Below are 23,172 nucleotides of genomic sequence, written 5' to 3'. Positions count from 1 at the left end.
ATAGGCCCTTGTTCATGACATCATACACCATCAACTTAGTTAAAACAAAGGCAGAAGATAATTTGTTCACATTTATTAAATTGGATGTTGAAGCATATAATATATAAATACCAAGGTATTTATACCACACTGAATGATATAATACACAATATACATATACACAAGAATATTCATGCTTCCCATTTGTAGCAGCTCCGCCAAGGTGGACATTTTTGCTTTACAAAAAATACATGTAAGTACACAGGTAAGTTCTGGTTTTCCATCATGGTATATTTTCCATCCTCTTTATAATTAAATTCCATCCGTGATCAGACAATAGACTAATATTTCATCAGACAATTAACATTGAATATAACCAATAAATGAAATCATTACATTACTTAAGCATTAAATGCAAACATTGATAGGTTTCACAGAAGTAACTGATTTTCTTTTTGACAGAATCGCTACTTCTTAAAAATCTGAAATTGGAACCTCATGTAATGATAATCCACACACAAACATTAAACTTCACTTTCATATGCATCAGAATAATCAGATAAGTCAATGCCAATAAGAATATAAGAAATACATGCAAGTCTCAACTTGGTGCTTCATTTACAAGAATCTTCTAGCTTTCGTTACTATCTGCAGTTAAATATATAATAATGCTACAACCTGCAGTTTTATAAAAATGCTAAAAGCTAAAGTGGCAGTATTTAAATTTTACTAACATCATGTTGTTTGTATAGTGCAGAAAAAGAAAGCATTTAATCCATCATCTTTACTACAAGGGCATGGATGAGTACAATTTTAGTACCCGGTACCTGACCAAAACAGCCATACCATCTGATGATTGGTGTTTTTTATGTGTTTTATCGACAGCCTTCTTGAGGTGAATGAAAGGGGTGTTTCTCCATGTCCTTTTTCATAGACAGCTTCCCCAAAATTATCACTTTTTATTTGACAAATGAAAAACAAAACTTCAAATCTGTGCTTCTTTCTGTGTCAGACATGGTTTCTTTACAGTGCTTTAAAATAGGTAAATCTATGCTTTGCAAATTCATTCTGTAGCATAAAATGAATATACCGGTACCCCCTGGGTTATTGACGATCAGGTAACGGGAGCCCAAAATTTCTCACTGTCCGTCCTACTCATTAAACATAAGTTCTGACTGAGAATGGAGTAAAATCAGTTGAAAAAGTACATGTATGATAATAATACTTTGGTGTTGAACTGATTAAACTTTAAGAAAAGTATAATGTACAAAAGAGTTGGCCACAATACTGCGTGTAAAGGGAACTTTTTTAACATTTGGACATTCATAATCTCCAGCGAGTCCCCAAAACAAAAATCATTAACGACTCTGAAGCGGCTGTCTAGATGAACTAACAAAAGAGTATAACAGAATAGAAGTAGGTAACACAGAAAAGGGGAGATTCAGAAATATAGAGCATTGAGAACAAAGTATTTCAAGAACATACATAAAGTGTTTCATTACTTAAATATTTCTACGTTCAGTGTTGACTAGTAAAACCTGGCTGCTCATATATATATATACACTGCATAACCTGTTTCCAATTATGAAAGCTTAGAGAAGAATATCTTTGCCATGTATAGCACAAACTTGTTTAAGATGAGTATAAGATTCATACAGATTTTGACGCACTCATCTATCTTACTCGCAAAATACACATAAATGTCTTTACATAACATTAACCAAGTATGTATGAACTAAAGTACTACAGTACTAACTGAATGTGCATTTAATTAAATAAAAAAATTGGACCATTTATTTGATATTAGGACTGTAATAACATATTTAAAGTCGGTTTTTCCAGTCTTCATTTTATTTTATATTTAAGCTGATAAGTTTCTCCGTTGGTCTTTTTCTATCACATCTATTTAAAAAATAATAATGTAGGGTTAAAAAAATAACAATTACAATCTACCAAACCTTCAAAATGTGGGCCAGTTCGGGCCAAACAACCTATTTATTTATTGTTGCCTGAACATTAAAGTTTCTTAACCACTTTGGACTGACTAATTCTGATGTGTCTGATGTGGCAGCGATACTCAAAACTTTTTGAGGTACACATATGGTAAACTTTAGGCAAGAAATATAGTACCATGGCTATCGGAACACATAAATGAATTATTACCACACCAGGAAGAATCCAAGCCATGATGATACCTAATCAGTGTGTGTGTACCACGTGATAAATTACGTCATATATGCTATGTCGCAAGACAACATTTTGCTTAAAATGAAGACTTAAAACAAAGATACCTTTTCTTTTTTCTACACCATTTTAAATGAAACAAAGGGCAGTTTATGCCGCTTGAAGTTTAATTACCGTAGTTTGATTGGGTGATTAGTTTCTTCATCTACTTTGACAAACCTGTTTCCAAAATAATGTTTTGACAGTGCTCCATCAGGCAGTACTTGTGCGAAAAGGTTTGTCAAAGTTTTAAGAAAATAAACTCAATCAAACTCTGGTAAAAGACCGAAGGCCAGGCTCTGTAAGCAGCATAGACTGCACTATATTTCATTTAAAATAGTGAAAAAATGTTAAAATTATTTTTGTATAGTCTTCATTCCAAGCAAAATACTGCCTTCCAACGTAGCATTTATGGCGCAATTTATCACATAGTATACACACACTGTTAATGTCATGATAGATATTGCACATGATTTCATATAAATAATAGCAGCTATTTCTTCATACATCATTGTCCACAAAACGACTACCGGTAAATGTTCTGATTCTAAATAAATAAAATCATGTTTTGTTACGAGTTATAGTTTTGCACTCAAGCTAAGAAATACATGTGTATCCACAACACTGGCATTGTGCATTATTAAGTTCAGGTATTTCCCAATCCAATCCATTGTCTTTAAATATACCATGTTACCAATTAAAATAATTGCGAAAAAACCCATTATACAAACTTAAAAATTTACATAAAATAAGCCTTACTAACTACTTGAATATTGACATTCAATTCACGAAATAATCCAAATATGGGCAATTAACAATAGAAAATATTACTTTACTTTTGTAAACTTCAACAACTTCTGTTCTTAATAAAACACTGATAACAATTATAAAGAATCAGGTGCCTGACAGCTCTGTATTGATTGGTGTTAAATAGAATTCCATCCCTTTCTGCCGATCATCTTCATCACCGCCATCGGCTGTATTCGATAACCAACTTGGATCTAACATAAATATATTACTTATAGCAGTATCTGAGTGATTTTATTGGACAGTAAAAATAACCGACCAATAGACTGAATGGAATCACTGAGGCATGTTTGAATATAAGGATAAGAATTATATTGAATACAGCCTCATCATATCTCTAAAACCACAAACCAAATCCACTTAAAATACGAAAAATATAAATAATGAAAGGTCCTAAGTTGATTTGGTAAGCCAGAGTTCCATTCGTAACACTTGGCGGTGAGGTGTGTACTAGAATGTTTTCCGATGGATGGCTTTCACGCCCTCCTCATTGTATTCACGTTTGGATACCCACATCTTCTTGAACGTGCTCAGTGATGCTAGAATTGATCCTCTGGAAAAAAGTATAAATGTTAGCGTTTCTTCCAGGTTTATACTTATTTATTTAAGCTTGATTGTGACGGAAACTGATAAAGTTAATTTTCTGGGCAGAAACCAGAACTGTGTCTTTTTGAGAGGTTATGAGAAAGTAACCCTGATGGGGAATGAACCAACAACCTCTTGGATGAGAGGCGGACACCTCAACCACTAGACCACTCTCAACCTTCCAGGATTGACAAAGGGCGTGCATGGTTAAGTTTTTTCTAAACCATGATGCATCTCTATGAATGATTTCCTAAAGGAGCACCTTGGAACATCTGATATATCATCTTCTACAAGCTTACCCTGGCATCTGTTGGTAATGCATTTATAAGACTTCTTAAACTGGATGTGCACCCCCCACCCCTCCCTCCCACCAACCTTGTTCCAAACTAAACTGGCACTTATTTAAAAAATGTCTTTTATAAGGGTGTTTTTCAACTGTTTTTGGAAAATGAAATATATCCTTACAACTTCAACAATAATAAACATTAGAATGTATCCCTCCAGCACAAACATTTCTAGGTAGTCTAAACACCATTACGCGCAACACCATGTTCAAAAGGTCTAGAAGAAACACTAAATGTTTTCTGTTGCCTAACATCACAAATAAAATTATTGTGATCTATAAAAACACAATACCGGTATCTCTTTTTGTCCCTACCTTGGCTGTATCTGCATGTTATTTTTTTATATTACAATTAACATAAAAAAGTATTTCACATAACACCACCGTATTGTAAAGATAATAGATGTAAGCCCCAACTTCTCTACATACCCTATCCATGTGGAATATAGTCTTTCTTGTGGTGCAGATATCTGGAAAACAAAGTTATTATCCATTAATTCAAGGAGTTATCATTCCAAAAGAGTTAAACATTTGATTTATTAATCCTATTTTAATTAAATTGTTTTAGCTCCATTGTAAGCTGAAAGCTGCAATGAATCACTCACAAATCCTGGGCAGAAACCACAAATGGTGTCCTTTTTAGAGGCCAAGACAACATTCCCCCTTATGGGCATTGAAACCATAAACAGTGATGTGACAGGCAGAAACCTCTACCACTTCACCACTCGCCCCATTAAATTTCCTGTTAACAATTTTATTAAAACTTAAGATACTTACTCTGATTTTAATATCCTTAGGTGCTAATTTTTTAACTTCATTTAATAATCTGTCTCCAAATCCTGAAACACCAAATAAAAATCATTTTATACTAGCTGTAAATCATCTTAACAATCAATTAATTTTAATAGTAGAAACAAAGCAAAACTTAAAATATTTTATTTACAACATCCATTGAACATTTTCTTTGAAAATATAACACCTCTCACAACATGAAACAATGTACGGTAGTATAACTTTTTTGTTATTCACTATGTTAAATACATTAAAGAGACAGTCATTGACATACTACCTATAAGTTAAATATAGGTTTTTCTTCAAATACATTTACTCTTAACACAGATGTGTGCACCACTGAAATAAACTACCATACCTTTAAACAGTGTAGATCCTCCAGACAGGACAATATTGGAGAAGAGTGTCCGGCGAAGGTCGGTGTCTGACTTCTGTATAGAGTAGGTAAGAACTTCATGGATGCCCTCACACTCGTCACCTATCAAGTCGGGCCGGAACAAAAGCTCTGGGGCTCGGTAACGGGCCGGACCGATCTGCAATAGAATGAGCATATTTAAGCCTGAATAGATAAATAACTAATGAATGCCCTTCACTATTGTCACCGCTTAAGTCGGGCTGAAACAAAAACTTGGTATTGGACTGCACCCATCTGTAAAAGGAAAAGTATATATGTACTTTTGCCTGAATAGATGAAAAACTAATGGATGTGCTTAACAATCGTCGTTTGACCAAAACAGTAGCTCCCGGGCTCGGTAACTGGCTAAGCCAATCTGTTATGGGAAGAGTATATTTTAGCTAGAATAGAGTTACTCATAATTGCCCTTCAAAATCATCACTTATCTGGTCATGATAACAAGAGGCCCAAAAGGGCCTATGCTCTACTGGCATGGCTCTTGTGGTCATTTTCAATCCAGAGCATGTACGTTTGAGTAATAGGCAACAAATATATAGTTCACTTTTAGTGTTTGGGTTAGCTGAAAACGCTGCACGTTCAACATCTGAGGACAGGAGGTGTTGTAAGCAGATTAGTTGCATGAACTATTTTAATATGTGCCAAGTAAAGGTAATCTGAGGGTAAAAAATATTTGCTTTCAAAACTGTACTCATCAAAATTTCATTTCTGTAGCTTTAAAAATAAAAAGTCGGTCAAAGGTCAAAGTCAAGGACATCCGAGGAAAACATTAATGCTTGTTTGCAAAAGTGTTCACATGGTCAAAATTTCATTACTGTAGCTTTAAAAATTAATAAGTAAGTCAAAAGGGGTGGGGCCAGCTTTTGCCCAAGGGGCATTATTTCAAATGTTTTCAATTGCATCATATGATGCTCCACAACAAATATCAAAGGTATGGGCCTTGTGGTTTGAAACAAGAAGATTTTGAAAATATTTGGGGGGACTGAGTTCTAATGGATATCTAAATACTGTACAAGTTTCATCGAGATACAATTAAAACTGAAGACTGTATCATGTTCACAAGCAATTGTTTACAGACGAACTGATTTTTTAATACTTTCAAGGCCCATAATCTAGGCATGCATGGGCAGATCTGGCTGGTTTTCGAAAGGAACCAAGCTCTAATGGATATCTAAATACTGTACAAGTTTCATCAAGATACAATCAAAAATGAAGACTGTATCGTGTTCACAACCAATTGTTTACACAATAGCATTTTTTTTTATACTATCAAGGGCCATAATCCAGGCATGCATGGGCAGATCTGGCTGGTTTTCAAAAGGAACCGAGCTCTAATGGATATCTAGATACTTTACAAGTTTCATCGAGATACAATCAAAACTGAAGACTGTATCGTGTTCACAAGCTAGTGTTTACACAATAGCATTTTTTTATACTATCAATGGCCATAATCTAGGCATGCATGGGCGGATCTGGCTGGTTTTCGAAAGGAACCGAGCTCTAATGGATATCTAGGTACTGTACAAGTTTCATCAAGATACAATCAAAACTGAAGACTGTATCGTGATCACAAGCAATTGTTTACAGACGCACGGACGCACATACTACGTACACATTACCATCGCATAAGCTCTACTGGCCAAGGGCCAGTAGAGCTAAAAACAATATGCACAAAATAGTTACAAACTAAATTGCACAAGATTTTATCCAGTGTTCATTTCGCTAGAAACTAACTCCTTTCATAATATACAATGAAAATTGAAAGTAAACCGATTACAGAAGGACATCAAATTTATGACAAACAATACAACAACTCAACCACTTGAGTATCAATCAGGCAGTGGAAAAAAGATTAAAAAGAAAAACCCTTTTTTATCGTGATGTTTTGTTGTAAATCTATAAGTCTGTCTCACCTACATAGGGGAGCTATAAAGGAGTGTACAGAAAAGGAGAGTTGTCTTAATGATAAACCACAGGTACTTTGCTCCAAATTTCTGAGAGTCTTTCTCGCTCACCTCTATAGATGAGCCGTCAGGCAGCATATAGGAAGACTTCTCTGTCTCCATTGACTCCTCCTTCAATGGGTTGATGGACAGGTAGCACGCTTTCTGCAAGTACAGTAATCAAAGTTAGAATACAAAATTAAAATACAAAATTAGAATGAGAACACAAGCCATGGTATGGTAAAAGGCTTTCCTCGCTTGCTGTATTTCTCGATTATTTAAAGCACAATATGAATTCAGACTTGCTTATCCTGTCTAAAGTCTAATTTTGGTGATAAGAACATACAAATATTGGCATGCTGCTTCTGAAGAACTATTGGCTAGAATGCTCTCACTTTTAACACATTATATCAGGTTTCTGTAAGTAGTTCAGAGCACTACAATTACAGAACAAAATTTTTGAATACTCTTTTAACCAGATTTGCCAAGATATCCATTTTGATCATTTAAATTTACATGAAATATCCTAGAAGCATCTTCTTTAGTATTCTTCACAGAACAAACCTCTTTAATAGTTCTGACAATCTCCTGTTCTGCAGATGTGTGTAGATCATATCCCTCCTTCCTCAAGAGCAGTCGGAGGTACCGAGTTACGTCCCGCCCAGCTATGTCAACCCGCATCACACTGTGGGGCATTGCGAATCCCTCATAGATTGGTACCGCATGGGTTACACCGTCCCCACAGTCTAATACTACCCCCGTGGTCCGCCCTGTAGCATACCTGGTCACAAAATATGACTTTATTAGCAAATGATCAGGAGATGCATGCTCGGTGGGAAATGGAAATGCCATCATGCCAATATTTGAATGAAGAAAACTTAATTGTGCATGTACATTTGACAGACGGTGAATTACTGGCCAACATAAATGGCTGTATATTTTGCATGAAGGTGTCTGTCACAATTTTGGGGGGTGAGAGCCTTTCTGTTTGCGGAAAAATGTCCCAAATAAAATTTGAAATTTTGTTAAGAAGTAATTTTTAGAATGATTTAAAAAATAGATACAAATAAAAAAAGAATCACATAATAGAAGATAATTTAACAATACACATTTGTTAACATTTTTCAAAAAAAAAATTTGGACTTTTATTTCCACATTTAGGAAAAAAAAGCACATGTTAGAACACTAACATAGGGAATTAGACCTAGCTTCCAACCTAAAGTGGTCAGAAAAAACAACAACACTGCTGTGATACACATCAGAAGATTTACAGTGATTTTATGTTTACTTCCAAGATCCAGTATGTTTGTACAAATTATTTATACTTTCATACAACATAAACCTGGCCCCAATATCACGAAAATACTTAAGTCAAATCTCAATCTCAGTCTCAACTCATTTAATCACATGGCATTCAAATTTATTACAAATCATATATGTTTTTTACAGTTTTATAAGCGCATTCTATCATAGAATACGCTAGTACAAGCCTTTGGTCGAATTCCCAGGTAAATATATTTTACAGCAAAAAAATGTATTTGAGTAGAATTCTGTATTCTTTATAAAATACTTAAGTATTTTTTATGCTCTAGAATTAGTTTTCTTTGAAATATTGACAAAAACAAATATAAACACATTCTATTAGAAAATACGTTTTCAAAAAAGTATAAAATATGCAAGATTTTGAAGAATATTATGTATTTTTATGGTGAAATGAGTTGAGACTGAGTTTGAGATTTGACTTAAGTATTTTCGTGATATTGGGGCCTGGTCCTCTAATTTTTGTTCGGCAAAAATCATTTTTAAACACCTATGTCTAATACAATGTTGGATGTCCCCTGGTATTTGGGGATGTGGTATGACAAACACTGTTTGTATATTGCAATTTCTTAGTTCTTTACTTACTTTTGGACTGAAATTAAAAAGAAAATGAACAACTTCCAGACTGATTTTTTAGCCATTTTCTGTGACTGTAATCGGTCCAGCAAAGTCAAAATCGGTCCAGACCGACAAATTTTCGGTTTTTAGAAGCCATGATAACCCTCATAGAGTACTTACAAACTAAGTACAGCCTGCACTGACATGAACAGGGCTGGAACATTGAACGTTTCAAAGAATATTTCTGCAGCCTTTTCACGATTTCTTCGAGGATTTAATGGGGCTTCTGTTAACAATACAGGATGCTGAAAAAAAGAAGAGACATCCATTAATACTACAATAAATATAATAGAAATATTCTTTTATATCACATAAATATTCAAGTTAAAAAAAAACAATTTTATTTTAAACAATTTCCCCCTAAATGAAAAAGTTTCAACATCTTCAGAGACATGTGGCTGTGTGCTGTTAAAACTTTTCACCCATGGTTTTGAGACCAACTGGGATCAAATGATTACAATTTGTCACGGACAGAATATTAAATTTTGCTAAACTCAAGCCCCATTGCAGTATCACACAATATGGGACCTTTTTATGTTGGTCTCCCATAACTAGCTTCTGCTCAGAAACATGAGCATGATATATAACATGATTTATTTATTTATAAAGCTGTTCAAAATGATTTTTAATAAGAAAATGTTTTTCTCAATTTTGTTCTACCACAGACTGCAGTATGTCTTAACATCATTTTCTCACTGAAAACTATTGCATTAGGTCTCGGTACATTGATGTGTCTCTCCTGTGCTATAAACTATAAAAAAAAATTATTTCAAAAATATATACAATAGGTCATAAAAATGGCAATAAAAATCTAGGGTCGGTCGGGATAGGTTGGGAAATCAGAAACAAATGATTTTTTTTGTTAACCTTAAACTAATAAAAATAACTTCTGAATATCCTACTGACCTCTTCTGAGAATGTGTGTAGCTGGTCTTTAGAGTAGATATACTGCCATATTCTCTCCATGTCATTCCAATCCTTGACAATGCCATGTTCCATCGGATGCCGGATTGACATCAAACCTCGGTGCTCCTACACAAGAAATCAACAAAATTTAAATCATTTCTTGATGTTTACATAATTCAAAGTATCTGATAGATAGATTTAGGTCCTCAAATTTGATTTTTCAACCAAGGAATAAAAATAACCATGCACTTATTCTCCAAGAAGAGTTTTTCCAATGATAGAATTAAAAGCATATATTTTAGAACTGTAAATCTTTCATCTGCAATCCATATTTTTGTTATAAATTTAAAAATTTAAATGATGGTATGAGTTTTCCAACAAACACTTTTGTAAAGACCTTTGGGTCATAGAACTGTACTTTCCTATCAAGTTGAATATAAATTGATTTTACCTCTGCATCTGGTCCCAGAAAGATATCTCCCTCAAGTCCGCCGGCCATAACTCGCACATGTTTTGGCCGCCCAACACTGCATGATATAAGTAATGATTTGATTACATAAGGGTCAGTCACAAAAGTATATTCTAATTATTCACTACTTATTTCAATCATAAATGGATTAAAATATCACTAACTTTGACTAAGTATTTCTTCTTTGTAAGTAAACTCTACTGAACAAATTGAGTTCTTTACTTTACTGAACAAAGGCAAAACTGACATGTATAAGACATTCAATAACTCAGACTATAAGGGTTGGGACTAAACAGATAAAATAATACCGAGTTGATACATGAGATAAAAAATCTAAGCACAGAGTTTCAGGAAAGATTTTGAACCAAACTGTATATTACAAGCAGATTTTTTTTTCCCAAAGAATTTCTTACGTCATGATACTTTTCTGGGGAATATTCATACAAATACTATATAAGTGTATTTACCAATAAAAAGCATGTCAACAGCAAGTATTCAAAGTATTGTTAAGTAATCATTACTCATGTAGGCCCTAACCCAGTTGCAAACAAAAACCACTCCCTGCCAGCGACTTCTCATTAAAATTGAATGGGATAGTATAACGCTGCCTTGAATTGGCTAGGCTTAACTCTCCAAAATTTAACTGATTAATACTTACATGTCCATTATACTTATGCGTAGTTTTTAAAAGGCTGTTTTGATTAAATCTATTACGTTTTGATACTCAAAGGTTCAAAAATCATTGCATTTTCCATAATTTTAATGCTAATTTAATCAGGCACCGTTTTGGAAGGTTTGTGTGCATGTACAGGCATACTAAAAGTTTGAATTAAGAAGTGTGAGTTAAAAATGGTTATATTATTTTCTACTTACAAGTTCGGGAAGTGGTACTTGGGAATTTGATCTCCAGCAAAACCAGCTTTGATGATACCAGAGCCCTGAAAATATATATTTCATTATTTATATTTATTACAACTTCTGTAGTGAATAGTGTTAGAAGAAGACAAGACCAGGGCACTAGGCTGAAAATTTTGGGAGAAGTGACTTCTCCCTTCAGGCAATTTAGGGAGAAGTGGGGAGACTTTAGGGAGAAGTGATACTTTTCGTAACACCTGATACAAAAACTATGCCATACCACTCACCTAAGTTTATATTCACATTAAAATTGATTGCTATACTATATAAAATGTTCAAAATAAAAATAATGTATCATTTTTGGCTCAGCAAAAGTGTTTTTGTCAATGTCACATAGTTTATCTCAAAAAAGCATCTAAAATGAAACAAAAAAGGACAGCTAAGGATTTGAAATAATCAAAATGACCTTATAAATGAACTGTCAATATAGTAGGGGGACGAATCTTGTTTTGGTACGTTCGGGATAGGGTACGAAAGTCACATTCATCTATGCTGTTATTTACTTGTCTCTGGCTAAATATTTTTAAATATGCTGACATTTAAGAACCAAATGACATTTAAATCAGTGTCCTTGATGAAAAATTTACCAATACATAATGGGGGGTTGAAAAATTAACTCGGAAAATTGTTCTGACAAAATGGCAACCTCGCCGATTTTTTTTTGACATCGTAACTATGACAGGAGAAAATTACTGTAAGTAAACTGTACATAAAGCAAAAAAAAAAAAATTGTGTTTACAAATCAATTTTTATCATGAACATTTCACTAAAACCAATCAAATATTTGGTGATACGCCATGTTCTTGATTTTCTTAGCGCCTACTTGCCGATGGCCCGAGATGGCTATGACCGTCTGCTTCAAAAGCAACAATGTTTAAATGCCTTGCATTGTTTATTCAATACATATATTAATTTATTTTTTACTTCATTAATGCTTGACACGATTTTTCATAATTATGTCACCTTTTCTATCTCATTTTAACGAACTTATATCATTTGATCAGGGTCTTCTCAATGTACATTCTGATTGGTTAACATTCAGTAGCTCCGCCTACTGGCGATGTTTTGGTGACACGGCCCAATTATCGGATTAGGAGATTACCAATTTGTATGAATGGCTTATTGTGATGTTTTGACTAATGGGACATTGGCCAAATACTCCCCAGTGCTCCAGCTAGCCCGTTTTTCAATGGCGCAGCGCCCGTGCCCCTTTTCTTTCCGCCCTGCCCCCTTTTTGAGTAGTGCCCTTTTCACAAATGCTCTATTAGCGCCAAAATATCCAGTTAGTGCCCTTTTTACTATTGAAATTATAAAAGATTGACAGCCCTTAATCTGCTGTTATAATTGAGACAAATTACGTAATACTTATGATAATAGTGTTCCCGCTAGGTGTCACCATGCCCCCATTGATTGCTTAAAATATGCCGTACTGCCCTTTCATCTTACCATGTGCCTTGACCAAGTCATATGACAGCTAACTGTGTATTTGTGTAGTGAGCAGACAACCTGTGTATTCATAATCGGTCATCTACTAATCCTATAATTAGGAAGAGCCAAATAGGGAAACATCGGCAGGAGGCGTGCCTATTAAATGTCAGCCAATCAGAATATACATTGAGAACTCGTTGAATCAATGATGAAAGTTCGTAAAATGCGATAGAAGGGATGGTGAAAAATGCTGTCACGCACAATTAAATCTTTTAAAATAATTGTTTATTGTATTGTACAGACGAGACTCGCCATTTTAAACATTGTTGATTTGAAGCAGACGGTCACTGCCGATATGTAAACATAAGAAAGGTGGCGCTAACACAATTTAATACTTTGAAAGTTTATTTGTTAAATAGTCATGATGAAAATTTCTTTGTCACCCATAAAAATATGTTGATTCCATATGCAGCGTTTACCTATCATGTCTACGATCATGTCAAAATTCGCCGAAACCGCCATTTTGTCAGAACGATTTTCCGAGTTATTTTATCCATGTTCTATGTTTTATAAAGTATTTTTATAAGCAAGGGCAGTGATTTTATAGTCATTTTATTCTAAAACATCAAAATATTAAACATAATTTTACCAAAGACAATTTAATAACAGCCAGGCTGAAAATAACATTCGTACCCAATCCCGTTCGTACCAAACTAAGATTCGTCCCCTACATTTTTAGTGCATTTATTTATTTGATTGCTTCAAATGTTTAACTGTCTTTGTTTTTTTCTTCATTTTACATGATATTTAGGAGAAATATGTGACATTGCCTGAAAGAAGACTTCAGAAAAGTACAATCATACTAACACAGACAAAAAGACAAATTTCAATTTTGATATTTTAACACACCCTTTTAAATTTTGAGAGAAAAACAACCCATTTTGTTAAAGTCTGAAAATCATGGAAAATGATTTAAACTGAGTATCAAAACAAAACAAATTAAATGGGGGGACCCCCCAAAACACCCCTTGTGACAGGGGTGGACCCCTCTCACAACCACCCTCGATCGCCCCTATATGACTCATGTAGCTTGCCCTTTTCAAAACTCCACCCTGCCCTTTTCAAATCCTGGCTGGAGCACTGCTCCCTGATTGACAGATTTACAATGTGCTAAAATTTTCGGCGAAGTCAATGTCGCTTTGATGATATAAATGGGCGAGGTCTGGTAATTTTAGGCGACCACTTCGTGGACAATCCTGAACCAAAAAACCCCACATGAAACTCTTTAAATCAGATTTTAAAAATGCCAAAATACTTGCATTATGCACCAGTCAATTGCAAACACGCCCCCCCACCCCCAGGTCCAGGGGTATACTGGGGATAGCGAGGGAAATGGGATGCGTTTTTACCTTTCAGGTGGCCTCGCAGTGCCGAGTGAATGCGGTGGTTTTGTTTTCGCTCCGAAAATAGCGGGGAATGGGCCTTACCTAAGTATCCTGGTTTCGACATTATCAATTGATTAAAAAATTACAGCATTGACTATGAGACTATGAACAAAAGACACAGCCCAATTTTAAAAACAATACTTCCAGACACCATGACTAAGAACTATGTTTAACCCTGCACTTTATATATAAATGCGCGTTGTACAAGGATTTTCTGAAAATTATAATATTGAGTATTTGATGCAGGGTTGACACTCGAGAATTTTCCTTTATTCGCACATAAAATGGATAGTATAATGATACACCTTTAGCAAAAAAGGTAAATGATTGATCTAGCCTCAACCTAGCTTGCAGTCAACCCCTAATTTTAGTCGGTCGAGTGCATGTGTGTTGACAGTCATAGGTTCGAGACCCACACCCAGCACACTTTTGTTTTTTCATGAACTTTATCAATTACAGCTCGATTTGTTCTTGTTCATTCTAACTATTGATGAATTGGAATCATAAACTCAATTTCCGAGAATCATCCAGTATGACTCATTTTACAGTCTCCGAAGCAGATTTGTTTAAAATACAGAGTATCAAAGATTTTCCGTCAATGACATCTAATCTTACATTGTCAATAACAACAGGCTGGTTTGCAATCACGTCGTATGACTCCATGAAACGCTTAAATTCTACAAAATCATTAGATTTACAAAAATATACTGCAAAACTGTAATCAACCGGAAGCGGAAGTCGCCAGGTAAATTATCCAGACTGGTTCTTTGACTGGGTTTCATATTAGTCAAAACGTATTTGAGTCGAAACGGTTGCAACAGTATAAAATTCTTTAGTTTTATTTGTTTTATCCATTTAATAAATTAATTGTTTAAGTTATTCAAAATAAACATGCAAATGGTTATTTTTTTAATGTATAGAGGGCTAGAAATAATTTTAAAAAAACCTTGAAGTTAAGATGAAAACTAGTCGAACAGAAAATGAATATCTAAGTTTACTAAGAAGTTATGCAGGAGTAATCCTGGGAGAAGGATGATTTGCAGATGGCTTTCGAATCTGACAAATGTGAAGTCATCCAAATCTCCACAAACAGAAATCCTATCCCCAACACCTATAGTATCCACGGCAAAATACTCAACACCGCAGATCATGCCAAATACCTTGGTGTTACCATTTCTTCAGACCTCTCCTGAAAAAAAACCACATTAATAACATCACCAAAATAGCCAATTCCACCATATCCCTCATCATTCAAAACATACGATCTATTACCTCAAGCACCAAGTCTGATGCTTTCAAGACGTACTTTCGACCTTCTGTTGAATACGCCTCATATGTCTGGTCCCCTCACTCTGAATGTCAAATCAACCAACTAGGAATGGTTCAACGTCGTTCTGCAAGATTCGTGAAACATGACTTAGCCCGAACAAGCAGCATCACCGACATGCTTATCGACCTCAAATAGAACATCCCCAACACCGGCGCAACAACACAAGACCAACCATTTTTTTAACATTGTAGATATTACACAATATCCATCACTTTCCCGCAACCATCGGGCTTTGGAACAAGTTGCCACAACACGTTGTTGACCAGACCAGCCTGGATGCTTTCCAATCAGCTCTGGCCCAGCCAACATATAAAATATTAGTCACTTGGAGAGGTTTTTATCCTTTTCAAAAAAAAAGGGAATAGTGGAACTTTAATTTTGAAAAACAGTCAGTCCTGCCTGTTGCGTATGTATATGCGGTTTCAACCATTTGCGAGTATACTCCCTGCGCAGTGATACAATCACTGGAGATGATGATCCTGTTGAGTGAGGGGGAATTGTGTCGTCAAAGAACATACTCGTACTGTACATCCTGCTCATTAAGGGGAATTGTGCCATCATAGAACAACCTGCACTGTACATCCTAATTAGTGAGGCACATCTTCATAAGATGTTAAAACCATTTGGAATGGTATAAAAGTTTATATCAGATATACATGTGAAATAAACATATTTTAATTATCATGAACAGCAGGATAATTACATTAATCTAAAAAATATTTTATAAAATATGTTTTATGACTTTTTTACTAAAAAACAGAACAGAAATTATTTTTATATAGAAAAAAAGACATGAAAAGAAAAAAAGCAAGATGCAAAATACGAATGCGATGCCTCAGAAAAGTCTTGTTTTATTGTGAGTACTTGTATGGAGATGAAATATGTTTTATTATGAAAACAAATATGTATTCAAACCGGGGTATACTGATAAATGACGATTGTAAACATCATACAACCTTAATTTAAAATATGTTTCCATTTATGGCCACTTTTTCGCACCTTTCATTGTTATGGCTAAAAGCGCTACCAAAATAGAAAATAATTGCTATTATGATAATACATTTATTTATAGAACACTTATAAATAATAAAAATAGAATGAAGAAGAAAAAACGGAACACAGAAAATATAACTAAATCGCTAAAATATGACAACTTACTCACTTTTTATGAAATATCTTTCCAGAATGAAGCTATGAAATTAGGATATTTTAACATGTAGGTTTTCTGTTTATAACTGCGCGCATTTGTTGACACAACATTTCCACGGAAAGTGGTATAGAAAATTGCCATTTAAACCTCCACATTTTGCGTTATAACAAACAATTAACCAGGGTTTTCAATCTTGGAACAATTTGTACGGGAACTAGCGGTGCTGGTTCTCGAACCCGGCTCTCAGAGCCACCGCTCGTACGTGTGGTCGTGCATGGTGCGAGATCTGTCTTCTCTTCTGTCTTTCCATTTGGCTCTCAGAGCCACCATCGTACATGCGTATGTGGTCGCGCATGTTACGAGAACTATCCAATCGACTTTCTTTATTACTATTTTCTTTTGATCTCCTCTCCATTCACCTTCTTTTACCCCTGCTTCCTATTAAATATCTGTCCGCCCTCTCCTCTTTCTGCTTCTCGCTTGTCATTCTTTCACCCTTCTCCTCCATCTATCCTCTCTTTCTCCCATCTTTCTTTTACTCCATCTTTTCTCTTTCCCTCTTCTACTCCATCTTCTCATTATTTCCTCTCTTCAACCCATGATCTGGCATAATTCCTCTCTTCTACACCATCTTATCCATATTTCCTCTCTTCTACTCCCTTCTCAATATTTCTCTCTTCTTTTCCTCCCTTCTATCCCTATCCTCCATCTTTTCTCTCTTCTTTCTCTTCTCCATCTTCTCTTTCTCACTCACCCCTCTTCTCGATCTTTCCTCTCTTCTTCTCCCTCTTCTCCATCTTCTCCCTCTCTTCTTCCCTCTCTCCGTCTATCCTCTCTTTCTGACCCCTCTTCTCCATCTTCCCTATCTTCTTCTCCCTTTTCTTTCTCCTCCCTCCATTTTCCCTCTCTTCTCCTCCATCTTCTTTCTATCTCTCTTCTCCACCTTCCCTCTCACCTATTCCCTCTTCTCCGTCTTTCCTCTCTTCTTCTCCCTCTCTCCATCTTCCCTCTCTTTCTGACCCATCTTCCCTATCTTCTTCTCCCTTTTCTTTCAACTTCCTCCAATTTCCCTCTACTCCCTCTTCCTTCTACCCTCTCTTTTATCCACTTTTCTCCATCTCCCCTCTCTTCTCCATTTTCTCCCCTCTTCTACCCCCTCTTCTCCATACTTCCTCACTTCTTTTCCCTCTTCTTTATCTTCCCCACTCGTCTTCTATCACTATTCTCCAGCTTCCCTCTCTTCTATCACTCTTCTCCATCTTTCCTCTCTTCTACTCCCTCTTCGTTCTACTCCCTCCTCTTTTTCATCTTTCCACTCTTCTTTAACCTCGTCTATCCACTCTTCTCCATCTTTCCTCTCTTCCTACACCAACAAAATCCCACATCATATTAACAGGATAGACAAACTACCCCCACATCATACTAACAGTGAACACAATATCCTACATCAAAAACAGGTTAGACAAAAAATATACATCATATTAACGGGGTGGGCAGCCCTACATCATATTATCTCACATAACTCACACTTGCTTATCGTTCCGCATTCAACTTCTATTGAGTGATGGAATATTTATGCAATTAACAATCAAATTAGCGATCGATTTAGCTTGTACGATATTTTAAAGCTTTACTGTTACTGATGTTCTGCACAATTGATAATTTCTGAAAACTGACCGGAACTACCCAATAGGCAAGGGGCGCAACTGTAAAATATAAATATACGCTATACTTCAATAAAAAAACAAAAACAATTATGTTACCTCTTACTTTCAAATGTTCAGAAGTATTCTCCAGTTAATTAAAAGAGTTTTGAACGTTTCAATTTGATTAATTATAATAAAGTATAACATCGCACTTGCCTTACATAATTATATTTTTTTTGTTTCGATTTTTTATAAAGTGCCATGTACATGTAAATATAAATGTATTCACATTTTATTATTTTACTGAAAGATATTTAATAACTAGTGTTAGCCAGAGGCCTGGCGTTGGCCGTGGGTATGGCTTGACCCAATCACAACAACAAAACAACATAACTGTCTATCGCTGTTTATAATTAAAATCTCAGTCACACTACACACACACACACACACACACACATTCACTTTTTATACAAGTAATTTTATGACCATGAAATAAACTCTTATCTTTTCCAATTGTTAATTAAATAACATAGACAGTTAACTTGTGAATTAAATCTTAGGGACTCACTCAACGATTTTTTAGTTCTAAATTTTGTATATATTTTTTACAAATTTGTTCGAACAAACAAATCAACCATAACTGGAAGAAACTCATTTGAATAGAAATTAGGCAATCAAAGCCTAAATTAATTCGATATCGTTATAAGTATACTTGTAAACGCTTTCTGGCAAAGCAGGGTATATTATATCATTTTTTTTCTCAAATAATTGGTAAAATCAGAGCTCTTAGTTTATTAAAACGTGTTCAAGTCCTTTTTATAAAGTTCCATTAACAAGCATCTTAAATTTCGATGCGTGGTGTCTCTATATTATTTTGCATTTATAGGGTTGAAAATAAGTAGGAAAACTTTGCCGTATCGTAGATAATAGACAGTAATTTATAGAAAGAAATATTCATAGGGTGGAAATAAGTAGGAAAATGTTGTTTAAAGGCTAAAACTAGAGAGCAATTCATAGAAATAAATAGTCATAGGGTGGAAATAAGTAGGAAAATGTTGTTTAAAGGCTAAAACTAGACAGTAATTCATAGAAATAAATAGTCATAGGGTGGAAATAAGTAGGAAAATGTTGTTCAAAAGCTAAAAATAGGCAGTAATTCATAGAAAGAAATAGTCATAGGGTGGAAATAAGTAGGAAAATGATGAAAGGCTAAAAATAGACAGTAATTTATAGAAAGAAATAGTCATAGGGTGGAAATAAGTAGGAAAATGTTGTTCAAAAGCTAAAAATAGACAGTAATTCATAGAAGTTAATCACACGATGTGATATAAACGTGATATATTACAGGGGCGTCGCTAGGCCTAAAGGACTAGTAGGCCTGATGGTTCTATGTAAGATAAGGAACTTTTATATGCACATTAAACACACTTAATTATATTTGCAAAGATTACAATAAAATCAAGCAATAATGTTTTCACGTAGTTTAAATAAACACCAAACTTGCTTGGGTTAAAATAAAACAAATTTTAATGATGTTCAAAGTATGTAAGTAGCTAATTTTTACTGCATTTTAGGGTTATTTAAATTAAATACATGGTTACAATCTTGTTATCAGTAATTAATATTTTTCATAAACGCATTATTTAGTAAGTAGTTAAAGGTTTATCAGTCAAAACTGATGTTTGTTATACATGTGTATGTATTGATTTTGAATAAGAGTTTCACTTTAAAGGGACCAGACACCAGATAATACAACATTAAGGCAAGAAAAAGAAGCAAAATTGTCCAAAACTTACATAAAAATGGCATCGTGGTGTACAACGCAATGAAGCTTATTTACTGATGTATCACATCACGTACAATACATATGCTTCATTCGCAGTTTTTGCGCATTATTTTCAATTCGAAATTTACTGGAGCTATCTACCACATGAAACACAGAAAGTTTAAAAATAGCGTCGGTATATTAATCTGTACTCAGATGAGACAGCAATATGATTGTTACGTCTATTTTTTTAATCATGTAACATTATATGTATTGTCGGCCTCCTACTAGCGCGCATCTATAGACAATTCTAGGCTTGTTTTGAAAAAACACACACTCTATATTACCGATTCCTGGACCATCTGCTGTCCCTTTAACAAATCATAACGCTTATTGGCTTAATATAACAACTGTGATGCCGCAGGACTGCCTCCTCATATATTTATTTTTTCATAACTAATTGAAGGAATCTATCACAAAAGTAAACGTGGATTCAACAGACGTTGTGTTGGTTCTATTTCACTCGATTGTTTCAGTTTGGTAACTGTGGAATTTTTCTTCCAGGGGGATAAAACGATTTGAAAAGGTACGTTTTTTTTCATCTTACTGTTTTAATCTAAAGGGGTTTGCCCCACTCTTTAGCAAAACTTGGTGTAAAGGCCGAAACATGATAATCCTTTAAATACTAGCACATTAACTACAGTGACAAGCTCAAAATTAAAAAAGTTTTCAAAACGGTGTTCATCTGTGAGAGTGCAGCTTTAAATGGCATGTTTCCTCACTTGCATCATGTAAACCTACCAGTATCAAGTAGACATTTTATATTGCATAATTAATGAACAGTTTGTGGATGAAATTGTCAGTAATAACGTTTAATCTCCAAAATTCGAGTAACTGTGTTTTAACATGACAAAAAGCACCCGTTTCAAGTGATAAAAGTTAACGTTAAGTTAATTTATTATATAAAATGATTGCATACCAGCTTGTGTTTTGCTTTATTGTTGGACAAGAAACACAAATAAGTTAAGTAAGATAAATCTAAAAATGTCAGAATGGTTACCTTGGCAACCAGCACCTACATCCTTTTTCACCCATCCCAGCTGCAGCGCATCTTGTTTTGTTCTCGGCACATCATGGTATTGATGAAAGGTTACTGAAAAACACATTTAATACATAAAAGTCGCTATTGCTTGGTAATAGTTAGATGACATAAAGTAAGATCTGAATGATGTATGTGTATTGGATGAGTGGCAGTAGGCGGACCTTTAAACACCCGCGAAAGTTGAAATTCTTAATGAGTATGCCTCAGCCAATTGTAACCACGCCCCCCTCTGGGTGTATACCGGGGCAAGCCGGGGGAATGGGCCGTGTTTTACCTTCCCGGTGGCCCCGCAGTGCCGGGTGAATGCGTTGATTTGTCTTCGCGCCAAATATAGCGGGGAATGGGCTTTACGTAGGGTCCCTGGGGAATGGGGGCATTTGGCGGGGATTATACTATCAGTTCGGCCAGGGCGGTGATTTTACCCGGGCTTGGCCGGACCGAAAGTTCTCGCTTTTCTCCGGACCTGGGGGGGGGCGTGGTTAAAATTGGCCGGTGCATTAAGCCTAACACGTAACAAATGCTTATCGGCAATTCCAATGGCTGAGAATGTAGGTTGTATTCTAATCGGACTCACTATCACTCTATCGACATTACTTTTGATCAAATGTGTTCATAACCTTTACGGATGAAGCGATATTTACAGATGAATAAATGATAATGCATGATATGACACCAATTATATATACATTTTGAATACAGTCGAACCCCGTTGGCTCTAACTTCAAGGGACCGGTGGAAATACATCGAGCCTCGGAAAGTTCGAGCCAAGCGGGATTGTTTAAATCAGTTTAAAAAAATATTGTTCGAGCCAACAACAAATTCGAGCCAAGCGAGTTCGAGCCAACGGGGTTCGACTGTATATTGTTTTACCCATCTTAAGACATGTACGATATATTCCTGATATCCATGACAACACACGTGACGCAAGTTGATAGGGCGTTTTCGGCGAACTTGCCGAACGACCCTCGTTTTTATTATTTATTTGATGATTCAGCCTGTTATGATCGAAATAGAAAATTCACCAGCGGTTATGCCCCTAAATTACCCCCCCCCCTCTAATGACAACTCCTGGACCAGCCCCTAAATGACGCCCCCTCTAATGACAACTCCCGGACCAGCCCATAAATTACGCCCCCTCTAATGACAACTCCCGGATCAGCCCCTAAATTTCGCCCCCTCTAATGACAACTCCCGGATCAGCCCCTGAATTTCGCCCCCTTTAATATCGATTCCTGGACCAGCCCCTAAATTACGCCCCCTCTAATGACATCTCCTGGATCAGTCCCTGAATAACGCCCCCTCTAATGACAACTCCTGGATCAGCCCCTGAATTTTTACCTTTCAGACCATTCCATTTGGGTTCTGAAAAGCATAAAAAATTTAATTATCAGTACATTTTGTTTCATATTCAAATTATTAATAAATTAATTAATACAAAAAACGGCAAAGACTCACCCCGGAACTTTACGGGTGTACCTAGACACTCTTAACAGCTTAAAGATGCACTCTTACTACCAAATACGATTTACCACAATTAATACAATTGTTTTAATATACCATAACGGATGAATAAATGTCTAAAACAATGGTTCTGATGAAGGATACCGAATTTGAAAGAAAGGTGCAGAAAACACGGTATTTCTACCTTATGAGACGATAGTAGATCACAGTAAATCGTTTAGCACTCACCAATCATTTAATATTTTTGTGTTTTCAGCTATTCAATACTCGGTTACAATCTTATAGAATTTAATATTTTCCATAAGCGCGTTATTTAGTAAGTATTGAAAGGTTTATCACTCAAAATGTATGTTTGTGATACAAGTGTAAAAATTCATTTTATATAAGAGTGTCACTTTAAAGCTGCACTCTCACAGATCTACCGTTTTGACAACTTTTTATTTTTTTGTCTTGGAATGAGCACATTTTGCGTAAATATCTTCAAACCAGTGATATAAGACTGCTGACAAAAGATCAGATCGCAGATTTTCATA

At 35.3% G+C, this 23,172-nt stretch overlaps 1 protein-coding gene across 1 annotated transcript; it reads right to left on the bottom strand.

Moving 5' to 3' along the window:
• Positions 1 to 58: 58 nt before the first annotated feature.
• Positions 59 to 14,922, bottom strand: LOC128211425 (alpha-centractin). The gene is made up of 11 exons (XM_052916199.1): positions 14,801 to 14,922; positions 11,271 to 11,335; positions 10,380 to 10,455; positions 9,929 to 10,054; positions 9,143 to 9,267; positions 7,649 to 7,865; positions 7,157 to 7,249; positions 5,088 to 5,262; positions 4,715 to 4,776; positions 4,367 to 4,407; positions 59 to 3,562 (listed from the first exon to the last, which is right to left on the bottom strand). Exons 1-11 carry the CDS (start codon positions 14,846 to 14,848, stop codon positions 3,460 to 3,462), a joined length of 1,131 nt encoding a protein of 376 aa, XP_052772159.1. The 5' UTR covers positions 14,849 to 14,922; the 3' UTR covers positions 59 to 3,459.
• Between the last annotated feature and the right edge of the window lie 8,250 nt (positions 14,923 to 23,172).

This window comes from Mya arenaria, chromosome 12 (assembly GCF_026914265.1).
Source record: "Mya arenaria isolate MELC-2E11 chromosome 12, ASM2691426v1".
Lineage (NCBI taxonomy): Eukaryota > Metazoa > Mollusca > Bivalvia > Myida > Myidae > Mya > Mya arenaria.
The sequence above is the reverse complement of the archived record's forward strand: the minus strand, read 5'-3'. Positions and strand labels throughout refer to the sequence as shown.

What these genes read in the sequence shown, in the direction of transcription:
- LOC128211425 (XM_052916199.1), bottom strand. Translation starts at nt 14,848, where the DNA reads ATGGAGTCATACGACGTGATTGCAAACCAGCCTGTTGTTATTGACAAT. An exon ending in TTGTCAGAACTATTAAAGAG is followed by an intron (nt 7,250 to 7,648) that starts GTTTGTTCTGTG and finishes CTGTACTTGCAG; the next exon opens with AAAGCGTGCTACCTGTCCAT. An exon ending in CTATATTCCACATGGATAGG is followed by an intron (nt 3,563 to 4,366) that starts GTATGTAGAGAA and finishes ACTTTTTTCCAG; the next exon opens with AGGATCAATTCTAGCATCAC.